Below are 26209 nucleotides of genomic sequence, written 5' to 3' on the forward strand. Positions count from 1 at the left end.
GTAGTCTTTTTTTGTCTTTGACTTAGCTCTTTTGTATTTTGCTTGTCCTCCACATTCATCATGTCTTCTTGCATTTCTGGTGTTGGTAATATATTATATAAATTTATTTGTGTTGCTTATATGTTCTGTAGCTTCCGAGCTTGAATTTTGGGTTTCCTTAATATTATGAGTATTTTCAGTCTGATTTATACTGTGCAATATTGTAGGAATTTGGTTTTGCGCTTCTTTATTTACTACCTCTTTATATGTGTTTTCCTTGCTGGGTCTTGTAAACCTCTTACTTTTAGTTCTATCTTCGCTTCTCTTATTGACATTCCACTCCTTTCTTGTAAGATTTTTTAGTTCAGTATTGTATAGGTAATATGCGCATTCCTTCGATCTTGAGTGGTGATTCTGACCACAATTTATGCAAATTGGGTTTTCACAGTCCCATTTTGTTGTGTGGTTGTATGATCCACAACATGCACATCTTGGAGCTTCTCTACAATTTTTATTTGAATGGCCAAATTTATTACATGATTTGCACTGTAGTGGTTTATGGATATATGGTCTTTATCTCTCTCGTCTGCCCTAATACTTTAATAGTTAAAGGAGTTTCATTTCCTTCAAATTTCAATTTAGCTATTTGTATATTAATTTTTTGAATTTTTCCTACTTGGGATATCATAGATGTCACAATCTTCAATGTTTTTATATCTTTCTTGAGCGAGTCCATTAACATATTTTTATCTATTAGTTCGTCATCATTATTTGGCAGGATTATTGTACCACAAATACTATTAAGTTTATTATGCTTGGTGACTTTTATTTTTGTGTTATCTATGTTCGTAATTTGTAAGTAGTTTTTCTGATTGAGCTTTAGTAGTGGTTTCCACTATCCATGTATTTGTTTGCGTTTGACGAAATTTCATGTTTTCTGTTGGGTATCTGGTCAGTAAATAATTTTCCAATTTTAAATTTGAAATCTTGTTTTCACTTTCTATTGTCAAAAATCTTGTCCAACTGTCTTTTCCAAAAAGTGATTCAAATAAACCTAGCGAAGGGCTAGGCTGGAATTTTCTTTTGATCAATCTTTTTGGCCTAGTTAAAAGGCTCCATGGTTGCTATATTTTTGGATTGAAGTGTCCCAAAACTGGTGTCCTTGTTCGTTCCAGGGTCAGATGGTTATCTAGTGTCAGGGGTCACAGTTCCGGGGGACTGAGTTCCATAGTCAATTTCCATTTTTTTTTTCCTTTTTTTTTTTGAAATTTAACAGAGAAACCAACTGCAAGCCATGGTAAAAACTGGGTCTCCTCTCAAAGACTTCCCCCTCACCAAAGACACACAGCAGAGCCAACTCCCATAATGTCCACTCCCTACCCTACCCCGAAGGGATGGCTCTAACATAACATGATTGGCTCAAGTGTAAGCAAAACCCGCTTGATAGGAGAGGGCATAGCTAGTATGCAATCATCCCCACGCATGTTTATTTTAGAGGGCAATTCCGGATAAATTGCCGAGAGTCCTACCGTGGAGACTATACCTCCCCGGATTCATAGGCAGTCCCCACATGTAGTCCCGCCCCAATTAAATATTGATGTAGAGCACATCAATATCCTCAGGGTCCAAACATAATCGAGCGGCGGACCAAACCGCTTAGTCCCCTGCATTTGGTCAAGGTAAAGCTAAGTTCAGAGACCCAGCTCTACCTAACCTGCACGAGGGTTTTTAGTGAAGAGAAGGAGACAGCTAGGGGGCAGCAACTGAGCGAAAGAAAAGTAAGAGATTGGAAATGTTTCAAGTAAGAGAAAAATTGAGACATTTAGATTCAAACTAGGAGATAATTCTCCCAGTTCGAAAGCCCTCTTGCCCGCTACGCAGTTTCAACCATAGGTTGGAAATGCGTAACTCCGTCAAGGCAGTCTCAAATCAAGAGGGCGGCAGTCAGGGGACCTGCAGAGACTGCTGTCGCGGTGGGAGTGAGGCCTATCGTCACGGCGCGCCACGCCGCCTAGACCAGCCGGATCTGGTTCAGGTGACCGAGGGGACCGCTTCCTTGCCTCAGCCCGTGAGCAGTCTGGGACCGTCGCGTCAACCCTGGGTAACAGCGCGTCGTCACGAGAGCGATCGCTGGTCTGGTGAGAGTCGCCTGAGCGACTCCCTCCAGTCTTCCGTCCCGTGCCTGGATCCTGACGCCAAGAGAACTCGGATGCCTGGGTCTTGGCTGTCCGGTCACCTCGGTGACTCTCGCGAACGAGAGGCCAAGACGGTACCTACCGTCGAGGCAGAACCTCTGGCGCCAGGTGATAAAGTGCCAGTACTAGCCGACACTCCTCCGGTCCCCGTCTTCTTCCTCGCGGAAGAGGAGACTGGCCCGTTCCCGAAGGAACAGGAGGACTGACGGAAGTCCCAACCGTCCCACCGGAGCGAGACGGAGCCGAGACTTCTTAGGGGGGAGGAGGCAGCCTTCTTCTTCGGCTTGGGGGCCTTAGAAGTTGGAGGGGAAGCGGCGGCAGGCGACGACGACGATGAAAACAAAGACGACACCTTCCTCCTCTTCCTCTTCCTGTTCGTCAGCTTCCTCAGCACCACCGTCAGGTCTTCCATCCAGGGTGGAGCCTAGGCAGTTGCCAAAGCAATAGGGCCCGACTGCACCTGTCCAAAAGGACCTGGGGTGGGAGCAGCAACACCTCAGGCAGGAACTGGTACCAAGGCTGGAGCGGCAATGAAATCAGAAACAAGAGGCGGGGCAGGAACCGGCAGCATCCTCTGCACAGGAGGTAGGTCTAATGGTGAGCTCTTGGGACACCGGAAGTCCGGGGCTGCAGCAGGAGCGGAGAAACCAGGAGGCAGCGTAGCAATGGGCAAGGAAACCTCCAGCAGCGGAGCCTGCACAGCGGCTGTCGGGGTCACCGTGGCTACGTGCTGCGTATACACCAGGTGAGGCGGAGCAGCGTAGCCCGGCATGGATACCGTTGTGGTAGTCGTGGTGGTAGGCCCGTGAGTGACCAGTGTAGCCCCTCTCACCAGATGACTAAGCAGCCCCTGGACTGTCAGTGTCCCTTGCAGCCCCAGCGAGTACCAGGCCCTACCGAGATCGTTGCCCGTGGTCAGAAAGTCTGAGGGAGGGAAAGTTGGGCAGATCAGTGGGGGGGTCACCCCTCGCCGGGGGGGGTAGTTCCCAGGCCGAGCGAACGGAGGACCCCGAGTACAACTGGATGTCGGGGTATCTCGGCCCCTCCTCTACGCTCGAATGATCGAGGGAGCGAGAAACCTCCCCCGAAGGGAAAGAGCCATACGAGGGAGCTGAGCCGGAGGGAGAAAGGAAGACAAATCAGTGACCAAGGGCGTAGCCGGGGAGTCCTCTGACGAATCCTTAGCCGGCTTCCGCGGCTTCTTCCTCCCCCCTTAGCGCTCCCACTGCGCCTCGGACCAAAAGATACATGTACAGGCGGCCCTCAGTTAGCGGCAGGGGTTCCGTTCCTGGCCGCCGACGCTAAGCGATTTTCGACGCTAAGCGATTTTGAAGCCTACGGCCACCGCACACCTTCTTTCGAAACTCTAGACCAGTCAAAGGCGCTGTAATCCCACAACGGCGCAATAAGTAAAATTATATTTATGCAGTATAGTACTATAGAATTTACTGTACAGTACATTTGGGTGTCTAGAGTATGTAAAGATATAATAAAGTTTATACAGTGTACAGGTAGCTGTAGTCTTCAGGTTACGATCATTAGTCTTACGACAGTCTGATTTTATAAGAGATCAAATTACAATGGCCTAACTTTATCCATCTTCTAGTTACATAAGTTCAATAACAGCAAAAGAGAATGATGAAAGTATGGTTTTAACGTTATACTCGTTGTGTGAACGTGTACAGCCATGAACACCCGAACGCGAAAATACTTTTTTTTTTAAGTACAACCGAAATGGATAACATCCGTTTGGGCTTGTATTTCATCATCGTACTACAGTACAACCATTACCGTAGTTGTTTATAAATGGCGTTATGTATAGAACAGAACTGAGATATCTTAATGTAATAACTTTATTCGCTATAGATCAGAGATCAATACAGATTAAAGATCAATCGGGAAATATACTGTTAAATTTAAACCTAGTTATAATTGAAGCTGAGAAAACTGTTCAAGCTGCTAATGACTATTTATCGTACATCGCAACAAGGATAAAACTGCAGTAAACGTTATGCCATCAAACACAACCGTAGATAAAATTGGGATAAATCATTTAATCAAAAGTACTGTGCTTGAAAGAACACATTTTACTGTTGGTTTCACGCTGATATAAGATAAATAACGTAAAGTTCGTATTACGATGATATAAAGGATTATTGCGAACAGAATCACGTAATTTTTTTCGCATAAACATTGCCGCCAAACGTAATCTGTTAACGAAAAAAACGTAGTTCACATTCACAATGAGACATATTCAATAATATTTCCACCTAAAAACAAAAAACGCTGTATAAGAAAAATAATTTTGTCTCATATAAGTCAAGTATGTAGATATTCGTTTATACTAACTAGAAGCAGGAGCATTCGCTCAGAATTGCGTTATGGTGAAACAAACTTGTATTCATCAGCTGATTTCAATCCACAACATTGGCCGCTCCGCGGAATACTGGCTTAAATTTGCCATAGTTTTTAAAAATACAATATGAGAATACATACAATATTCTTGGATACAGTGAAATAATGTATAACTTTTTAAAGGATTTTTGGAAAAGATGCATAATTAATAAAAATAACACAATGCATTTTCGGAACTGGCGGACACAACAATCATGAAAAAACATCCCCCCCCCCTGACAACGTGGAGCGAAGTTAGAAAGGCTGCCTTAATTTGTATCTTATTTCTGTACAAAAATGAAAATACCTTTATGTAATATATTTTCATACACATTTTAAACATAAAAGCATAAACATTTAAAAAATCGACATCTCGATCGCTAAATTTGCACTCTTTTTAACTCAATATTTTCGGAAGAGCGGCAGACGGCGGCATACAAGAACAAACTTGAAAAAACATCGTAGTCGATAACTTGAAGGGCAGTTTCAAAAGCTGCCTTTTTATCATATTTCTGCACAAATAAAAATACCCTATTCGTAATACATTTTCACACACATTTTAAACATAAAAGCATAAACATTTATAAAATCGACACATCGATCGCTAATTTGCACTTTTTTTAAATCTATATTTTCGGAAGAGTGGCAGGCGGCGGCGGCTCACAAGAAAGAACATGAAAAAACATGTATTTGATAACGTGAAGGGCAGTTTCAAAAGCTGCCTTTGTATCATATTTCTGTACAGAAATAAAATACCTTTCACTTAATACATTTTCATACACATTTTTACGAGCATGAAAGCATGAACATTGATAAATCGATCGACACATCCATAGCTTAAAATTTGCACTTATGTAACTTGATATTTTCGGCATAGAACAGCGTCAGAGGCATATATTTTACCCTAATAGCTACCTACGTAATAACTCTCCATAAAATTTGTTAATATATTTGCATAACCTTTATGGTCTGAACGGCATTTCTACAAATGTATGAACTCGTTAGACAACGGTGCTAGCGGCGCTGTTAACTGAAAATTGTGACGTAAAGATACCTTTAAAATGCCTTATTTTTTTAATGAATATTTTTGACGACCGCCGTAAAACCGATTCGCCGTTGAGTGATTGCGCTGTTAACCGCGGACCGCCAGTATCACAAGTCTCGGCGCGAGAGCATTCATACCCTTAACACCAAGCACAAAAATTATGAGGATCTACCTCCACGGAAGAGCGGAAAGCCCCACACTTATGGCCCCCATTACCCGGGCATAGTCTACGGTTGATGGGGGGGGGGCCTTCTCCAGCTCTTGGTTAGTAATTTCCATAATAAAATGAAAAGTAAAAACAGACACGCACTTACTTTTGTACTTGCCACACACACAAGTAAAAGAAAAAGTGAGAAAGCCTTCACGCAGTGAAGAAAACAAAGCTTACGACAGAAGCGGGCAGAGACGAAGAGCAGCACGTCCATCCACGAGCGCGGCCGAAAGCAAAGTGGCTCCTCGCCTCGCAGTCGAGCGTACTGCTAACTGCTGGACAAGTAGTTAACTACCGAACCCCTTGTTCAAAAGGCTTACGACCGGTTCAGCTGCCGCTAAGTACCTTCCTATTGTAAAGGACCGATGGTTTGTATACCGTATTGGAACAAATGCGTACTGTGGAGGTTATGGTAAATTAAAAAAATATATATTTCCTATGAACAACTACAATCATTGTAATAGGTATCACTAACCTATTCAGCTCACACCACAAACATGCATGTGATTGAAAAGTATTTGTGAAAATGTACATGATACCTAAATTATTCTATTTTACTAATACGTATGCAACATTTAAATAAACTTATTACAATCATGTTCTCTATATTCTCCCCTAGATCACATTAATGTACCATCATCTATGTTTCAATAGCAAGCTTACACATACATGTGCAGGAAAACTGCAATAACACAGTATATCATCATGATCCATTAAAAGGAGTATACCATCATGCTCCATTACAAGGAGTAAATAATTCAAGATATCCCTCTTATACTCAGCAGCATCAAATTAAACAGCTGATATCCTGAGGATGCAATTCTCAACATTCATTACTGTATCGTATCCATTGGTGTAAAAATTAATATATATCAGACAATACCTTGAATAAAAAATTTCAATATACCAGCAATAATGTTACAAAGAATTGAACGGTAGTAATCAATGCACTATCAATGTTAAATTTCTTACCTGCTTATCACAATCTAATTTTATTAACTGGTGCTTCAATGCCTTAATTTCTTGGGTTGATGTGGAACGTACTTCTTCAAGCTTGGATTCCAACATCGCCTTCTGAGCCAATAGTCGTTGATTCGACTCCCTCAGTGTCTCTAACTGAGCTCGACGAGACACAGCAGACCTCTATAGAAAAAAATCCACCAGATACTAAAAAATATCAATTTTAAGGCAAATGTACCAGAATATAACAATTTGTCGAAAATTGTATTTTTCCTAACTATACAAACCTGAGATCCTTTAACAATAGGAAGGTACTTAGCGGCAGCTGAACCCGTCGTGTCAGATCGACTGCAAGGAGAGGAGTCACTTTGCTTTAGGCCCAGGTAACGCAGAGTGAGGGGTGGCATGAGGTGGAACTATGTGTAAAGGACCTCAGGTTTGTATAGTTAGGAAAAATACAATTTCCGACAAATTGTTATTTGTTCCGACATGTATACAAACCCTCGGCCCTTTAACAATAGGAAGACTCACTTTTTGGTGGGTGGAATTTGAGTTTTATGAACAGACTGGTGTTTGTCCGACCTTGGTTCCCTACCTGGTCGTAAGAGCAAAGGGAGGGATCCTAGCCTCTGCCCAGCTGATCGGGGTATGCAATGCAGGATCAGTGGTCAGACTTCTGAACCAAATTTATAAGAGGGAGGCAAGCGTACCTCTTATAAATAGCAAATACACAAGAATTAGTCCCTACTTCAAGAGCCAAAATGAAGTCATGGGTTTGTCTCTTGTTGGCTTCCACTCCCCACCTTGTTAGGGAATGGTGGATAAACACTCCTATCCCTACTGAAAGAGATAGGATGGAGCTCAGTCGTGTAGCTTACCTGCATCTGCTTCCTGTTCAGCGTAGTGATGACCGCAGCCCTCTGCCCACAGGTAGAGGAGGAAGAACGAAGGAGGAAGAGAAGACAGTCACACACTCTTTCACTCGCCCATTCATGCAGTCACACAAGGATGCAATGCTGTTCTGTACGCTCCGGTGCTGGGTAGACAACACAACTTGAGCAACCACCACGGGTCCCAAGGAAAAGGAGTTCAAGGACCTGTTGGTGATATCCCGAAGGTAGAAGGAAGTAAAGGTGGTCTGGTTGGCCCAAACCCCTGCCTTCAGAACCTGCGCCATGGAGAAGTTGGTTGGACCAATACCTCTGACTTCGTGAGCTCTCAGATGAAGGGTACGAGTGTAGTCACTACCATCCGTGTCGTACGCCCTCCTGATCATCTCACGCAGCCAGAAAGAAAGTGTGTTCTTGGAAACCTCTTTCTTGGTAACCCCGGTGCTAACGAAGAGGCGTCGGCACTCAGGCCTGAGGTGTCTAATTCTCTTCAGATAGCGCCGTAGCGCCCTCACAGGACAAAGCAGCATCTCATCCGCATCATTATCAGTGAGGTACTTCAGGGAGGGGATCGTGAATGACTCAAACCGGTCGTCAGGGACTGAAGGATTCAGTCTCTTCGCTACGTAGTTCGGGACAAAATCGAGCGTCACGAATCCCCATCCCCTGGAATGCTTAACGTCGAAGGAAAGACCATAAAGTTCTCCTACTCTCTTCGCCAATGCCAGGGCCAGCAGGAAGAGGGTCTTTAGGGTCAGATCCCTGTCTGACGACTCTCGGAGTGGCTCGAAGGGTCTTTGAGTCAAACTCCTAAGGACGAGAGTCACATCCAATCCCGGAGGCCTGAGTTCCCTGGGTGGGCAAGACCTCTCGAAGCTCTTCATAAAGAGGGAGATCTCGAAGGAGGAGATATCCACTCCTTGCAGTTTAAGGACTAGGGCCAGGGAGGCTCTGTATCCCTTAACTGCAGAGACGGAGAGGAGCTTCTCTCGGCAAAGGAAAACTAGGAAATCCGCTACCTGCTGAATAGTGACTCTGAGAGGAGAGAGACCCCGTCCACGACACCAACCACAGAAGACGGCCCACTTTCTCTGGTATACAGCTGCAGAGGACTGTCTGAGGTACCCAGCCATCTCTGTTGCTGTGCTGCGAGAAAAGCCTCTCGCTCGCAAGAGATGGTGGATAACAGCCAGCCGTGAAGACACAGGGATCAAACTGACCAGTGGTACCGTTCTACGTGTGGCTGGCACAGGAGGTTGTGCCAGGGGGGAATCTCTCTTGGTGCTTCGGCAAGCAGAGCCAGCAGGTCCAGGTACCAAACGGTCTGAGGCCATTTGGGTGCCACCTGGATCATCCAAAGATTCGGGGTGACCAGCGCCCTGCTGATCCCCTTGCGAATCAGACAGAACGGGGGAAAGGTGTACACGAAGATGTTGTCCCACGGGTGTTGAAGAGTGTCCTCTGCAGCTGCCTATGTGTCCGGCACAGCCGAGTAGAAAACCTGGAGTTTTCTGTTGTGCCGGGTGGCAAATAGATCCACGACTGGACGCCCCCACACGTTGAAGAGCCTTTCCGCCACGTCTGGGTGAAGGGACCACTCTGTTCCTATCACCTGATCCCGACGGCTGAGCTTGTCTCCCATCACGTTCCTCTTGCCTGGAATGTAGCGGGCTGACAGCTCTACCGAGCGTGCCTCGGCCCACTCGTGCACCTGCAACGTCAACTGATGCAACGGGAGGGACACAAGGGCCCCCGTTTGTTGACGTATGCCACTACTGTGGTGCTGTCGCTCATCAACACCACCGTGTGTCCCACCAGTCAATCTTGAAACTCTTGGAGAGCGAGAAACACTGCCTTGAGCTCCAGGACGTTGATGTGAAGGTGCTTGTCGTGATGGTTCCACACACCCACAGCCAGCAACTCCTTCAGGTGTGCGCCCCATCCCTCGGTCGATGCGTCCAAGAACAGCCACATCTCCGGGGGGGGGGGGGGGGGGGGGGGGGGGGGGGGGGGGGGGGGGAGAGAGAGAGAGAGAGAGAGAGAGCGAGAAGAGAGAAGAGAGAAGAGAGAGAGGAGTGCGAAGAGGCACTCCTCTTACGAGGTTCCCGTCGTCCAGCCACCAGGCTAGGTCCTGCCTCACCTCCTCCGTGAGAGACACGGGGAAGAAAGGTGGGTCTCTTGCCTGTGACCAACACTCCTTTAGTCTCCATTGAAGAGACCGCAGGTGAAGACGCCCGTGAGGGACTAGCTTCTCGAGAGACGACAGGTGACCAATCACCACCTGCCACTGTTCAGCTGGCTGCTCCTGTAGGGACAGGAACTGTCTTGCTGCCTCCCTGAACCTGCTGATCCGCGAATCTGCGGGGAAGACTCGCCCTGCTACCGTATCGATCAGTATGCCCAGGTACTTCATCCTCTGCTTGGGCTCGAGATCTGACTTCTCGTAATTCACTACTTTCCCCAGATCATGGCAGAATTCGAGGAGTCGATCTCTGTCCTGTAGCAACTGTGAGTGGGAGCTCGCCAGGACTAACCAATCGTCGTGTTACCTCAGAAGATGTATCCCTACCAAGTGGGCCCAAGCCAACATCAACGTAAACACTCGTGTGAACACCTGTGGGGCGGTTGAGAGACCGAAACAAAGTGCCCTGAATTGGTACACCGTCCCGTCGAAGATGAAGCGGAGGTACTTCCTGGAGGTCGTTCTCCGATGGAATCGAGCACTGACCGTGCTGTTTCCATCGTGAACCGAGTCTGGCGAACGAATTGATTCAAGGGAGAGAGATCTATCACCGGGTGCCAGCCCCCCCGAGGACTTCTCCACCAGGAAAAGTCGACTGTAGAAGCCCGGCGACTGATCCTATACGATCTCCACAGCTCGTTTGCTCAGCACGGCTTCTACTTACCAAAGCGCCACGTCCTTGGCCGAACCAGGAACATACGTCTGATGATGATGGACCGGGTTGGAAGTGAGGGGTGGCCGAGACTCGAAGGGTAGCAAAGACTCCTACCGAAGGACGTTCACTATCCAGGTCTCCGCTCCGCAGCGCTGCCTTGTTGCCCAATGGCTCGCTAGGCACCACCCCCAACTTCCAGCAGCAGGTGAGGGGGAACACTGTCCCTAGCTTTTCCCTCCTCTTTTCGACTTCTTCTTCCCGGTTCCTCCTCGAAAGAAGGACTGTGAGGAGGGCTGGTTACGGTCACCCCTTACAGTCGAAGGCAGAGTCTTTCCTCTTGGCTTCGACGAAGCGATCGTCTTAGCCGCAAAGGAAGCGCTAGCTAACCTCTTGGGCTTAGCCGCACTCGTTCGAGGTTGACCAGCCACCTTCAAGACTGCCTGGTGGACTAAATGGTCACTCTCATCAGTGCGTCATTGTTCCACCGCAGCGTCCACCATCTCTCTGTGGAAGAGAGAGGAGGAACTCCGCACCGGTCTGTTGCGAAGACCCAAGGCCACCTCTCGCCCAGCCGCCCTGGTCATTCGAGTGAGGACAGTGTCCCTACGCCTCAGTGCCAGGTTGGCCCAAAGGTTAGCCATCTGGTGGGCCAAGTAGGAGATAGCCCTACCACCAGACTGGCACAGTCTCACGAAAGCCGGGTCCCCTTCAGGAATGATGTTTCCCGAGGAGGCCGCGGCTTTAGACACTGTGAGGGACCACAGGTCTATCCACAAGATAGATTCCAAGGCAAGTGCCTCTTGCTGTGAGAACCAGAGGTTCTCCAACAGGAGCTGCTGCAGACACCCCCCCAGAGTTAGCCTAGCTAATTCCGGGTTAACCTGTTTGGGCGGCAGAGGGTCCTCTAATGGCACGTAAGAGCGCCTCTGTCGCGGTAGAGGTGAGGGAAGGAGCTTGGACGACCTGCCGGACCGAAGCGAATCCGCCTGTCCGGAGACGAGAGCATCCACCTGGCTGAGCACACTGTCGGCCAAGGCTGATCGCGGCAGACCCACCGTCGTCCTGGGTTCCTTTTTGGGTCCCCAGAACTACTCCAAACCCGATGTAGGCTCGGAAGGGGGGAGCGGCAAACCTTCCCCGAGGTCGTTGTGCTGACGGATCAGCGCAATAACCTCAGCGAACGACCTCTGGATCTCGGGAGTGACTGCATCCTGCTGGAGACGGGCCGTCAGGCCCATCCAGCGAGAACGCCTCCCGATACCCACCTCCTTCTACAGGAGGAACCGCAACAGACACCTCATGGTCTCCTCCTGCCACTTGCGCGTACGATCTGGTCGGTCCTAGGACCGTGCCAGGTTCGTAGGGCGTCGTGGCGGGATCGAAAGGAGCGCGCCCCTCGCGATCACTCCTGGTCATCTTGCTCTTCCCGGTGTAGCCCGAGAAAGTTGAAAGGATAGGAGAGGTAGACCTAACGCTTCACCCTCGCCCACCGGCAGAACCGGTGTGCTGGGGGGGCCGCAGGCAATCGCCAACCCGCGGTGGCGATCGAGTTGCAGGCCTGGTCGAGCGGCTGGACTGAAAACAGCGGTGACGGTCCCGAGCGTCAGAAGAGCTGCTGCTGGTCCTCCTCTCCACCCGGTCTTGGTAGGAGCGGCGGCCATGGGACTGGCAGAGTCCGCTGTCGCAGTGGGAACGAGGCCTGTCCTCACGGCGCGTCACGCCGCTTGGACCAGCCGAGGCCAGGCAACCGAGGGGACCGCTTCCTCGCCTCAGCCCGCGGCCGGTCTGGGACAGTCGCGTCAACCCTGGGTACCAGCGGATCGCCGTGAAAGCGATCACTGGTCTGGTGGAAGTCACCTGGGCGACCCCCGCCAGTCTTCCGCTCCGTGCCTGGATCCTGGCGTTGAGCGGACTCGGTTGCCTGGGTCTTGGCTGCACGGTCACCTGCAGGTGACCATACACTTGGTACCTATTGCGAACGAGAGGCCGAGATGGTACCTGGCGCCAAGGCAGAACCTCTGGCGCCAGGCGAGGAGGTACCAGTGTTAGTCGGCACTCCTCCAGTCCCCGTCTTCTTCCTTGCTGAAGGAGAGACGGGCCCCGTTCCCGAAGGAACAGGAGGACCAGCGGAAGTCCCAACCGTCCCATCGGAGTGGGATGGACCCTTAGGAGTCTCAGGGTGAGCCTTCTTGGGAGGGGGGGGGAGGCAACCTTCTTCGGCTGTGGGGCCTTAGAAGACAAAGGGGAAGTGGCGGCAGACGATGACGAAGACGACGAAGACAACGAAGACACCTTCCTCCTCCTCTTCTTCTTCGTCGTCAGCTTCCTCAGGACTATCGTCAGGTCTTCCATCCAGGATGGAGCCGGGGCAGTTGCCGAAGCAAAAGGGCCCGACTGCACCTGTCCGGAAGGACCTGGGGTGGGAGCAGCAACACCACGGGCAGGAACAACAGCGGCAAGAACTGGTACTGGAACTGGAGCGGCAGCAATCTCAGGAACAGGAGGCAGAGCAGGAACCAGCGGCACCCTCTGTACTGGAGGCAGGTCCAGGGGAGAGCTCTTGGGAGACCGGAAGTCAGGGGCTGGAGCAAGAGCGGCAAAACCAGGCAGCGGCGACATGGTAAACCTCTTCACCTCTGGCAGCGGCACCTGAACAGCAATTGTCAGGGTAACCATGGCGACATGCTGGGTATAGACCAGGTGAGGTGGAGCAGCGTAGCCAGGTGTGGATACCGTCGTGGTTGTCATGGTGGTTGGGCCGTGAGTTACCGGCCTGGCCCCTCTCGCCAGATGACTCAGCAGCCCCTGAACACTCTGTGCCCCTTGGAGCCCCAGCGAGTACCAGGCCCGGGTGAGATCATCCTCCGTGGCAAGCAGATCTGAAGAAGGAAACAGAGTCGGGTTAGTAAGAGGGGGGGTCTCCCCTCACCCAGGGGGGGACAGTTCCCACCCCGAGCAAACGGACGACCCCGAATACAATTGATCATCAGGGTAGCTAGCCCCATCCTCCACGCTCGACTGATCGAGAGAGGAGGAGCGAGATATCCCCCCCCATCCCCCCCCCCACCCACCCCCGAAGGACAAGGAGCCATACAAGGGAGCTGAGATGGAGGGAGAAAAGAAGAAGACGTGTCCGTAACCAAGGGAGTAACAGGAGAACCCTCCGATGACTCCTTGGCCAGCTTAAGCGGTTTCTTCCTCCCCCCAAAACGCTCCCACTGCTCCTCCGACCATACAACACATAAATCACATGGCTCGGTGCGAGACCATTCTCGCCCTCGACACCGAGTGCACAATTCATGAGGGTCAACCTCTACAGTGGGCCCCCCTATTTGCGTTCTCCAGATTCGCGGATTTTTCTCTGGACCTTATCTACCCATTGTTTGCGGTGAATTCGCCTTTTCACGGGATTTTCCGACGATAAATAATCACTAATTAGTATATTTTGATGTCATTTTCATGCCTAAATATATTTTGTTCATGACACTTACCTGCCAGATATATATATAGCTGTATTCTCCGAAGTCCGACAGAATTTCAAAACTCCCGGCACACGCAGTGGTCGGCCAGGTGGTTAGTACCCATTCCCACCGTGGGAGGCGGGTGTCAAGAACCATTCCCATCTTCTATTCAGATTTTTCTCTGTCGCCGGTAATGTAAACACCTGTTTTCATTACCTCCGCCTAGGATTTTGGAACTTCATTGCCGCTTAAGTATCTTGGTTGTTTTCTTTATGGTTTATTAACTTGGATTTGCGGCTAGGCACACGCTATCATAAATTGATTTAATTTTGATTTTCTTGACATAAGACGTCTCAATCTAGTTAGGCTAGTTTCAGACTTTGTTGTCTGCAAAGGGGTTAGGTGAGAATAACGAAACTTTCGATAGATTCTCACTTAATATGCACGACGTGTACATAATTTTTGTTGAAACATCAATGTATAATTGGTGTGATATTTGACTGATTCCGAAGGAAGATGTATGATTCGTTTGTACGCAAATTAGAGCGTAATAGAATTAGGAGGTTTGCCTCCAAGATCAGTAAACAGAAGTCAGGGTAAATAACCTACTAACCTCCTGTAAACTTTATTTCGCCTAACCTTGTGGTATGGCCTACGGGCCTAGAGAGAAGTGTCTGTGAGAGGTAATGCCCTGTCTGTTATGGTAGATTACATCAGTAATTGGAATCTAAAGTGCTCGCTCTCCAATCAGTGTTGTGAGTGTAGTGATGTTGATTTAGTGCCCCTAGTGTTGTGGAGGGGCGTCAGATCAGTTCTATAACGCCTCTAGGTCTAGACCTCTGTCGGACTCCCAGGACCAGGGAGGGGGCAAGTCGAAAACCGAAGGAGGGTTACGGAGACTCCTCACCAATCTGCCGTCCCTTCGGCAGGTCCTGAGGAAGCTTCCCAGGCTGCCAAAGATCGTGCACGTGCACGAATCATGAAGGATTGCTTCTCGTCCTCCGAGGCATCCTCCCCGCACAGGGGTTGGAGCTCTCAGAAGGACTCGCGCCCTTTAAACAGAAGCTTATAGAGGAGGACGCTTCACGTCCTCTCTCTCTATTGTCATGCGATTGTGATCGCAGCCTTAATATTTTGAAGACTTTCTAACGTAAGAAGGAAATAGGACGTCATCGGAGCAGGACGCTTTTGAGCACCCAGATGGCTCTAGCATTGTTACTGTGAGAAGCAAGGAGGAGTCCCCTCGTCTTCTCACAGAATCAGTCCTTCTCAGTGGGCCTAAGTTCGCCAAGAGAAGGGCAGAACACAGTTGCCGCAGGAAGGATTCGAGGTCTGTCAAGCAGGCAGTCTCCTTCTCCTCCTCCTCGCTTGTCACCTTCTACAATTTCGCAGCCAAGAACGCACAGGCGTCATATTGAGTGCGTTTCGGGAAGGGTCAATGAGCGTGACGAAGACGCAAGATGTCGCACAGGCGGCCGTCGTCTTTGTCAGGAGTTGTGAATGTCCATAAAACTAATCCTGACGAAGATCACACACTGCTTAGGAAAACTTCATGAGCGCTGTCCCTCACAAGGACGCCTCTCAAGTTACTCGTGTTGACGCTTTTGGGTCCGCCGTGTCACGTCAGGAAGCTCTCCTTGTAGCTTCTCTTAATGTTCGAAGGAGGCCTTTCAGAACTCTCTACGTTCCTTTTTGAGCGAGTTTCTTGAAGTGTTCATTTGCCTTACAAAGACGGAAGATGTCGCACAGGCGGCCGTCGCCTTTGTTAGGAGGTAAAGAAGGTCTTTAGGCTCGTCTCAACGACGATCGCCGTACACCTTCTTCTTTCTCGCGCATTTCGGTGCATGAAGGCGCTCGAGTGGCAAAAATGGCTCTCCCCATAACTCCCCTAAGGTGACCTTTCAGGATGCTTAGCGTTTTATGCATTCAGGTACGCCTTCAGCAAAGACCTTGCTAAGATGCCGTTCAGAACACACTGCGTTCTTTACCACTAATAGGCTCGGCAACAAACCTTGCGAAGACGCCTTTCAAGACCCTCAAAAGGGAAAGTATGTTTTTTTCAGAAAAACCTCGGTGTTCAATGCCTTTCGGGGTGGCGTTCCTTTTTGTGAGCGCGTTTTCTGGAACGTGTTCATTTGCCCACTACAAAGACGTCCAAGATAGTGCTCGCCACACTTCAGGCGCAGCGTTGCGGCCTCTCCAAGGAACGCCTCTCAGGTGGCCTTTTCATGCAATCACTGAGATGCCCATTCAGAACACTTGGAGTGTTCTTATGCCACCGAATACCGCTCGGCACGACTCTCCCAGAGGACGTCTTTTGCAAGACGCTCAACGTCCCTACGCAGTGAGACGTGGAGGTTAGCTTTTGAAGATGCTCGACGTCCTACCCACGTAGAGAACGACTTCACCAGGACACGTCTGGAAAGACGCCTCACGTTCATAAACATTGGGACGCTGGCCAGGACCCCGTTTTTTGGAAGACGCCCCTTTCGATGTCTTACACGTCTGGACGCTACTAACCATGACTCGGATTGATGGAGGACGCTTTGAACAGACCTCGACGTCCTTTCGCGTTCAGGACGCGGAGGATGGAAACCATTTTGAGGTCGACCGCGTCACGTACGCTCTAAATGGAAAGTTTTGATCGTAGCCTGACGCTCTTGCAGACGAGTAAGCGCCCTATGCTTTCAAGGGGGGGGGGGGGGGCCAGTTCAAGGGAGGGAAAAGGGGAAGGAAGGGTGGGAAAAAGGGGGAGGGGGGGGAGGGGAAGGGGGGGGGGGGGGCCTGGGGGGGAGGTGGGGGGAGAGAGGTGGGGGGGGAAGGGAGGACAGGGGGGGGAGGGGAGGAGGGGGGGTTCAGGGGAAGGTGGTGGGGGGGGTAAGGAGGGGAGGGGGAGGGGAGGTGGGTGGGGGGCAAGGAGAGGGGAGGGGGGGGGCCGTTGTTCAATTCTTTTTAGTAATGGAATGTTTTGGTTTTGTTTTCTCTAATTTTATTTAATCCTTTTCGGCACAAAATCCTATATGGACACATTCCTCGCAAGAGGAAGTTCTCCAGGACCCGTCCACATGACGTTCCTTTGCATGGAACTCAATAAAGATCCAGGAGTTTGACAGTGATGGCATACCCGAATTTCCTTCTTCGAAGAACCCCCGCCTTCAGATAGAGGATCCCTTGCTCTCCTCTCTTGCCAGTGGGCATCGTCGCAGAAGAGGAAGAGCTTGGTCTCAGGACCAAGATGTCCACATTTCGCTTTCTCTACGAAGGGAGCGTTCAATTAGAAATCCATGGAACTTGTGATGATTCCAGAAAAACTTTAAAACTAGATTTCGATGTCATAAACCGCCTCTTCTGTGTTTGTTCGGGACTGCCGCTGCCGAAGGGGAACCATTAGGGTCCTGCCTGGCCCGTAAGCCCCAGTTCCTCTTGCCAGGAATCCTGGCCCTTCCTCGATTTTCGGTGGGAATCGGGAAGACTATATGCCGCGAATTCCTGGATTACTTTCTGTTCATGTAAGTGGGTTTTTCCCCCATTAGCAATATACTAATTGTTTTTTGGTCAAAAAACGGTTTTGTCAAGTAAAGTTGGAATGACCCCTCATTGACAAAAATCAAACTCTGTCTCGTAAATGGGTTAGTTTCTCATTGATAAAGATCTTAATAACATTTTTATTTATCCGGCGTAAGCAGCGAATAACTCTCATTGACAATTCGGATTCGAAGAGCTCTCATTCATTAGTCCAGGAAGGCTCGTCCACAGAAAGAGACTTGTAGACGACGTCCATGAAGTCTTCGGTCCAATAAACATAAGAAGCTTGAACTGTCCTTTTCTTTTAGGTCCTCGGTTCTTCAACTTGAAGATCTCCTTCAAATAATTTATTAATTCATTCTCTTGGCGAACGGAGAACGAAGACCGTTCGATTTTGTTCCATTTCTCTCTCTTCCATCGTCGAGGAAATCAAATGTAATGTAAGTTAGAAGAATTAGCTGTCCAAGTGACTAGAAATACTTACGTATTTTATCTTTGAGTTAATACTATTAACTGTATGGGTTCAACGTCATTATACCGCATATCGTGAGTTACCTCTACGGATGGCAAACCCGGAAAGGACTGGTTATTTTTAAGTGTATTTTAATCGGTCCTCCCTGCAACCTTCCAGGGAGTTTCCGGTGTTAAGGAACAACGCTAAAACAAGGGTATTGTTGTACGACAACCCACGCAACTCAGCTTCTGCCATTTAAAGCGAATTCTGTTTCGCTTTAAAAGTATGGCCTGCTTGAAAAAGGGGGGGGGGGGGGGGGGGGAAAAGTTTCCTTCTGCTCGATAATAATAACAAACCTATTCCACTTCGTAGAATAGAGTAGCTTGGCAACTCAGGCAGAATAGTGCGATAACGATGTTTGAAGGCTGTCTGTCAACTGTGGATGATGCAGTATATTTAAATCGGTAACTCCTCCCTGCAACCTTCCATGGAGTTTCCGATTTACCACCATTTGGATATTTAAGGGTAGTGTTACGACAACACAAACTCAACTTCTGTATTTAGCGAATTCTGTTTTTTCCGCTTGAAATATGGCCAACCTTGAGAGTTTCTTTGTTTGTTTAAATAATAACAGACCTATTCCTTTCATAAAGAATAGAGTACCCTGGCAACTCGGGCATAATAGGTCGAGAATGGTGAACGTAAAGCTGCTGTAAACTGTAACTCCACCATCAGTGTAGAATAGCTCGCTGTTAATGCTCGGTCGGTTAAGTGTGTCCTCTCCCCCCGCGGGAATTGACTGACTAACCGTATCTCTCTGGCCCTACAATCGCGGACATTTACCTGCCTTGAGGTTGGGAAGGGAATTTCTAACATGCCATTGAATAAACTTGCCGATTTGGCCTTTGTTTGCGAAACAATTTTTCAACAGAAGATATCCTCTTAGACCTTTGTCGGTGCTTCTTTAAACCCCCGCACTGTAACAGGTATTCTAAATAAGTCTACCGTGGTCAATCCAGCCTATAATCAATTGCTCTCCTGCTTAGGCAAAGCAACTGCCTTATTAGGGAAGGAACAGCATGCTCCGGTAGGGGGAAAGGAAATGAGTCTGCTGGGACCATTTCCTCCCTGAAGAAGTTTTGTTTTCCCTGAATCGACTGGCATTCATACCTGTACAGTTTTTTCCTACCGGAAAAAATGGAAATAATATCCAAGATCTAGAAACGATTCTGAACATCGTTGCAATGCTTCAACGTATCACCTCAGGTGATAGCTAAAAAGTACCAGGCATCTGGATAGGGTGTGTCAATGATGTCCCTGGCACATAATCTGCTGAAAGAATTGTAGCAATTCGGGTTGTCCCTACATTTGTCCCCGCCCAGGGGAACCGAGATAACTCGGACAAATACCACATCTCCTCATCGTATCTCAAGAACGTATCAGAAAGAAACCTCTCCTCCGATCCCGCTGTTCGAGTTAATGAAAGAGAGCCTGTTAATTGACGAACAGGCATGGAATGGTAACGATCCTCAAGAGGGTTCGTTTAAACAGGATTGCACAACGTCCGTACGAATCTTACTCGATCGACGGCCAACAAATACTTTGGCATCAGAGTGGAATCTTCGATTGGAAGTAATATTGGGAGAGTTGTTTTGAGACTTTTAAGGGACGCTCCTTGATACATCTCTTTCGCAATGTTTGTAGGACGAAGAGGAGGCTTCCCTCTACCTACTCTGCCTCCCATTATTCTCAATCTTGGGAGCGGTAGCAATAGACCCACGCCATCCTATGGTATTGAACTGGGGATGGCTGTTTAGGTCTCTTTTCCCCTAATTTCAAACCTTCTTGGGGAAGATGTAAGTAAGATCACTTCTTGGCGTCAGGGGACGCGAAGAAAACACTGATCGCCCGCATGGGTGGGCCTTTCGAGTAGGATTGGGTTCACAGAGGTCAGTTCCTTTCCTAGAGTCATGTTTACGAAATGATAGGTTTTTTCCCCAAGACTAATTGGCCAAACATGTCATTGCCCAAGGCAAAGGTGCGCTGCCTATCGTTGCCATTATACCAATCGGAGTGGGGGTCCGTTTTCGGAAATAGTGCATGGAAAAAATGGGCGTTTCTTTTCCACCTCGACTTGCTGTGAATTTGCATTACCTCACCTCTTCCCTTTCCGTCTTAAGAATGGGATAAGCCTGTCAATCCCGACTATTACAAAGTACGGGAGTATATTGTTGACGGCCGTTTGGGCTTAGAGATTTGGATCTGTCAAACAACCAAAGCCCTTCATGATCTTTGAGGTCCTGTGGAAAGTCTCCGAAAACTGTCCCATATCTAAGATTCCAGCCGTGGAACTTAGACGTAGTCTGAAGTTCCCGATGGTCGGAAGCGATTTCTGATCCTCTCCTTTCCTATTAAACTTAATGCACGTGACCAGCAACGGCTAATTTTTCTAACCACTCCCACGTCTAGCTACGACAAAGATGGTTAGGGAGGTTTTTAAGCCATCATCCAAGACATTTTTGGCTTTAGAGAACATAACTGCGGTTTTGGGTGTTCTCTAAACCTTCCGTTCTTGCCTAAGAATGAAAACCCTGCCTTCTAAACCTTTGCCCATGGAGCTTATTTGGCAAGTCAAGGGGAAATGGAACTTAAATTATTTGGCCAAGAGCCAGGAGAGAGTCCTGTGCCCTGTCGGGTCTCTCAAGTTTTATTCTAGATAAAACTCATAAAAGGGGTCGAAGGGCCTTCGGGACAATCTGGCGGTGGTTCCGTAAAAATACCAAGACCTTGCCCAATGTCAAAGAACACCCTGGCATTATTGTGAAGGAGATTCATTCAAAGAGGCTCATTACTCATGTTTGGACAAAATTTGAAATTTCTGAAATGTTTTTGAAAAACTAAATGCTTCACCCGAGGTGAGGGCCCAACGGCCCCCTCGGTAATCATTTCAACAAAAGCATGGCAACTCAGTTAACATCCTGAGTTGCCCCGGCGTTTTAGCGACGCAACTTCTGTGTTCGCGTTTCACACTACCTTGAGGGAATGTGAAGACGACATATGAGATCTGCTGCTCGCTAGGAACCCATAACGTGTCCCCGCGAGACAAAGTCTTGAAGGCAAGAAGTTACCTCTCATTCTTATCCTTGTAAGAAAATGGTTAGGAAGAGATTAAGTTTTAATTTTAAGTTATTGAGTTCGCTGCCAATGGCGGACATCTCAATTTGTAAGCCTTAGTTAAAACACCCTAACTTTGGCTAGGTTGGGTCAGGTGGTGGGATTATATTTTACTTGCTTCAGGCCCTCATGGTATGGTCCATATGGTCTAGTGCACATTGTGGGTCTACGCTCCCAGTTGACAGATCATCTAGAACTCACCAGCCTATGCTGGAGACTCTAGTAAAGCAAAAGAACAGACTTGGGTGACCAATAATCAACCAATGGCAGCTAGGAGCTAACCAGGTTGGAACCAAGAAATGTTACCTCATCCTGCATGCAATTTTTTGTTTCCCAAAATCCTTCTACTCTGTCCCTTCCCAGCTCCAACAAGGGTGGGTATTCAGCTTATATATATATCTGGCAGGTAATGTGATTAACAAAATGGAATAAATTATTTGTCATGATACAATAAAAGTTTGTTTCATACTTACCTTGGCAGATTCTATAAAATAATCCAAGTATACCCACCCACCTCCCCTCAGGGGACAGTTTGGCTTTAAAAATCTTGCAATAGAATGTGGGAATGGTTCCTTGACACCCGCCTCCCAGCGGCGGAAATGGGATACTCAACCACCTGGCCGAACCACTGGCGTTGTGGGCCGTTTTGGAAAGTTTTGAAAATTCCCTGTCCGGACTTTAGGAGAATTACAACTATTATGTATATCTGCCAGGTAAGTTAATGAACCAAACTTTTTATTGTATCCCATGACAATATCATTTTTAATGAATATAAAAATGTCTTTAGATGAATTTGCTTAAAATTTTAAAAATTTTTAATATTGATTCAATACTGTATTAGTAAGTGTAACCCTCTTACGGCCGACTGACGTATTTTACGTCCGACATTTTTTTGTCTTCCCGTTGTGCCAGACTGGACGTAGTTTTACGTCGACTTACAAAAGTTTTTTTTTTAAATTGCGCGTAAAAATACTTATAGGCCTAACCAGCCTAAAACTTTGAATCACGCCCGCCTTGGGGGATTGCCTGGGAGTTCACTGGATCAAGGTGTTTTGTTTTTGTTTACAATCGTTACGCAGGCTCGCAAGCGCGAAAATTTTCTTTCTTGCCGCACTAAAAAGTTATCTGTTGAACCATCTCGGAAATTATTTTCGTCCACTTTTGACATAATTTTTTTTACCCATTGTAAATTAGGCCCGTTACATGAATGAAGTTATTCTATATGAAAATGTGGCGCATTTTTATGTAGAAATACAACAATAAAATACTCATGGAGTTGTAGCTTTTATATCAGTTTTTGAGATATTTTCATATAAATAACGATGAATTTTGCCAAAATTTCAACCTTCTGGATTCAACTTTGACTCTACCGAATTGGTCCGAAAAACGCAATTGTAAGCTAAAAACACCTTATTATTTTAAGTAATATTCAATCATTTACCTTAATTTTGCAACTAACTTAGGAAGTCTCCTAGCACAATATTTCAAATTTTGGTGGATTTATTTGTGAAAAAACTTTTTTTGTCCTTACGTTCCGCGCGGTAACTTCCCAGAAAAAAATCATTACATGCTATTGGTGGTAATGTTTGCCACCATTTTAAAAATTAGCCGTTATATTTTAGTTTATAAATGGAAAAAAACTTTTTCCTTAACTTCCGCGCGGTAACTTCCGAAAAAAACTTCCGAAAAAAATACGTGGCCCCAAATGCTTTTTTTGTGGTAATGTTTTGCACCATTTTTTAAAATTTAGCCCGTTTCTATTTAGTTTTATAGTACAGGGGGGTGGGTCCTCGAGTTACGATGTTGATCCGTTCTTAACGATGCGTCCGTAAAACACGATTTTCAACAGCGTTAAGTCGGAACATTGAAAAATACCCACATGACTTTTAATGTAAATACCCTATCAACTTAACAACGAGAGAACAATTCCTTACCTTTATTCGTTTTGAATTTGGGACTTGCACCACTGGAGAGGAACGCCTGCTGGGTGGCTGGAGAGACACTGGGGGAGGTTAGTGAAGAGAAAAAGAACCTCCCGTAAGTTTCTGGAGATGCTGAGGCAGGTGATTCAATTATTAGACCAACTACCTGCTTGGGGGGGGGTGGTTGGGGGGGGGGGGGGGGGGGGGGGAGTTATCCACTGTCGCTTTCATAGGAACAGATCCTTTTTCACATGTTCAACGATGCGCTCTTTATTTCTTTGATAATGGTATCAACGGTCCGAACGGCTTAAGGCCCAAGCGGAGCGGACCAATGTTTGTTGGCGTTTCTTCCCTTCTTCTCCCTTCTCAGATCGCTTTATAATGTCCACTTTTAATTTCCATGGTGATGGCCTTTCTTTTCTTCCGATGCACTACCTAAACCCTCAGCAAGAGTCCCGCCTTGCTCTTGGTAGCCATAACCAAAGAGGCAAAAAGTTACAAAAACGATACAACACTAGGGTGAGAGAGAGGCAGTGTAAAACAACCAAAATGGCGTATGGGCGAGGAATGAGCGTAGCGAAGCGACGCCGTCCTCTCCCCAACAAAGCGTTTTTATTCCTTCCGCCGTGCGCCCGGAACTAGTTCGCGTTTTTGTTTTACCGTTGCTTACGAACGCTAAAAACCGCGTAAGACGGAACGACGCAAAATATTATTTTTTTTATATTTTTTATGGGGGTCGCGTTTCGTAACCACGAAAACATCCCGTAAGGTCCGAGACCAGACAGCGTACCCCCGCGGACTTACTGGTATTTATGGAAATGTGCAAAAGAAATTTTCATGCACAATACAAACTAAAAATAACCCATTGTTTGTAGCTTTTTTATCAATTTTGAGTATATTTTCATATAAATAAACGATAATTGCCAAAATTTTCAACCTTCGGTCAACTTTGACTCTTACTGAAAGGGTCGAAAAAACGCATTGTAGCTAAAACACCGTAATATTCCTAGTAATAATTCATCATTTACCTTCATTTTTGCAAAAAAACAAATTGAAGTCTCTAAGCACAATATTTCGATTTATGGGGTTAAATTTAATGAAAAAAATAAATTTTACTTTACGTCCGCTGCGGTAACGTCTTCCGAAAAAAATCATACGTGGCGATTGTGGTTAATGTTTGCACCAATTTTCAAATTAGCCGTTTAACATAAAGTTTTTGATAATATGAAAATGTTTAGTGCAATTTCATGTAGAATACAAACAAAAGTAATTGAAGGTTGTAAGGCTTTTCTCATTTTTGAAATATTTTTGCATATAAATTCACCGATAAAAGTATAAAAAAAAACCACGTTTCGGTCCAACTTTGACTCTACCGCAAATGGTCAAAAAAACACGCAATTGTTAAGCTAAAACTCCTTACCAGTTCCCCTAGTAATATTCAGTCATTTATCTTCCATCTTTGAAACAAATTCGAAGCTTCTGCCTAGCAAAATATTTAGATTTTATGGTGAATTTTTGTTTTAAAAAAATCTTTCCTTCCTTCCGCGCGCGGATTCCTCTCTGCCACAAATCTCTTGAAATGCGATACGGTACCATTCTCGAATATTTGCTCCGTTTTCATATTAGGCATTTCGTAGAAGTTTTATATATAAAATGGTTTGCTCAATTTTCATGTAAAGAATAAAACCTGAACGAAATATTTGAAGGTTTGGCATAGCTTTTTTGTTTTATTTTCCGAAATAATTGCTATAATAAAAATATATATATAAAAAAATTTTGACATTCGGGTCAACTTTAACTCCATCAGATTGTGGTCAAAAACAACTGCAATTGTAAAGCTAATACTCCTACAGTTATAGTAATATTAAATCATTTGTCTTCAATTTGAATAAGAAATTGGAAGTCCTCTAATGACAATATTTAGATTTATGGTGAATTTTTGAAAAAAGATATTTGTTTACATTCTGCCGCGTTATGAATTCATGCATTATTTTGTGATAATTATTTTCTCTGTGTTGGCCTTTTATCGTTTTACAACTGTGTTTTTATATACCAAAATGATCACAATTTAAGTGTACGTTACACCAAAAAAAGTAACTTGGTTACCTTTAATTACCCGCGTTTTTTGCGCACAGCACAATTTGCAATACAATTATCTATGAAATTTTGTTTTTGGGGGCTCTATCATATTATCTCAATTATTTATATATTGATAATGAATAATTTTTTTCATTTCTGAATGGTTTGCATACTAAACTTGCAGCCAATGACAAAAAACGGAACCTCAAAAATAACTCCTTAATTTTGCAAACTAAGCGCGCTTGATTTTTTTGAAAAAAATTTTTTTAAAAAATTTTTTATTTTTTTACCGCTTCCCTTCCGCTCATCACTCTGAAACACCTCAGGCACCACAGGAGACCAATTTTTTTTTTCTTTTTTTAACCGGCTTCGGCGATTAAGAGGGTTTAATAATATTAAAAATGATATCACATAACTAAAAGAATTCTCTCTCTCTCTCTCTCTCCCACTAGAGATGTATGGCTTTTTTGTATGATAAAATGATTTACTCATTTTCCAATTTAATTAATAATTTGTTTAGAGAGCAATGCACTTCAATTAAAGAAAATACTACAGTGAATTAGTAAAGATTTTAGTTTCTTTCAAACTCCCAGGTCTCTTCTCCTCTCTCTCTCTCTCCTCTCTCTCTCTTTTCTCTCTCTCCTTCTCTCTCTCTCTTCTCCTCTCTGTCTCTCTCTCTCCTCCTCGTTTACTGAAGATGATTAGAATTTTTATGGTAGCACATGTTATAACTATGTTTATTAATATTTTGTCCATAAATAATAATAATAATAATAATCAATAATAATAAGGTAATAATCAAAAAGTAACAACTGTAACTTACAAAATAAAATCATATGTGGAAGTATTTTACAAATACTACGATAATTCCCTCTCTCTCCTCTCCTCTCTCTCTCTCCTCCCATTATTTTCTCTGTCTCAGCAAACAAATTTTTTCAATAATTTCACTCTTGACGGTTCTGATACCTGATAGTTGCCATTCCATTGGTATCTCTCTCTCTTCTCCCTCTCTCTCCTCTCATC

The 26209-nt window shown here is 46.1% G+C and overlaps 1 protein-coding gene across 6 annotated transcripts in view; it reads right to left on the reverse strand.

Moving 5' to 3' along the window:
• The window catches only part of LOC135201753 (E3 ubiquitin-protein ligase TTC3-like), a 202299-nt gene that overhangs the window by 129705 nt on the left and 46385 nt on the right, over window positions 1-26209 (reverse strand). For all 6 annotated transcript variants that reach the window (XM_064230982.1, XM_064230981.1, XM_064230980.1 and 3 more), the window contains one exon: window positions 6797-6967. In XM_064230982.1, coding sequence (XP_064087052.1) covers window positions 6797-6967 — 171 coding nt within the window. The remainder of the gene's footprint in view (window positions 1-6796; window positions 6968-26209) is intronic.

This window comes from Macrobrachium nipponense, chromosome 28 (genome assembly GCF_015104395.2).
Source record: "Macrobrachium nipponense isolate FS-2020 chromosome 28, ASM1510439v2, whole genome shotgun sequence".
NCBI lineage: Eukaryota > Metazoa > Arthropoda > Malacostraca > Decapoda > Palaemonidae > Macrobrachium > Macrobrachium nipponense.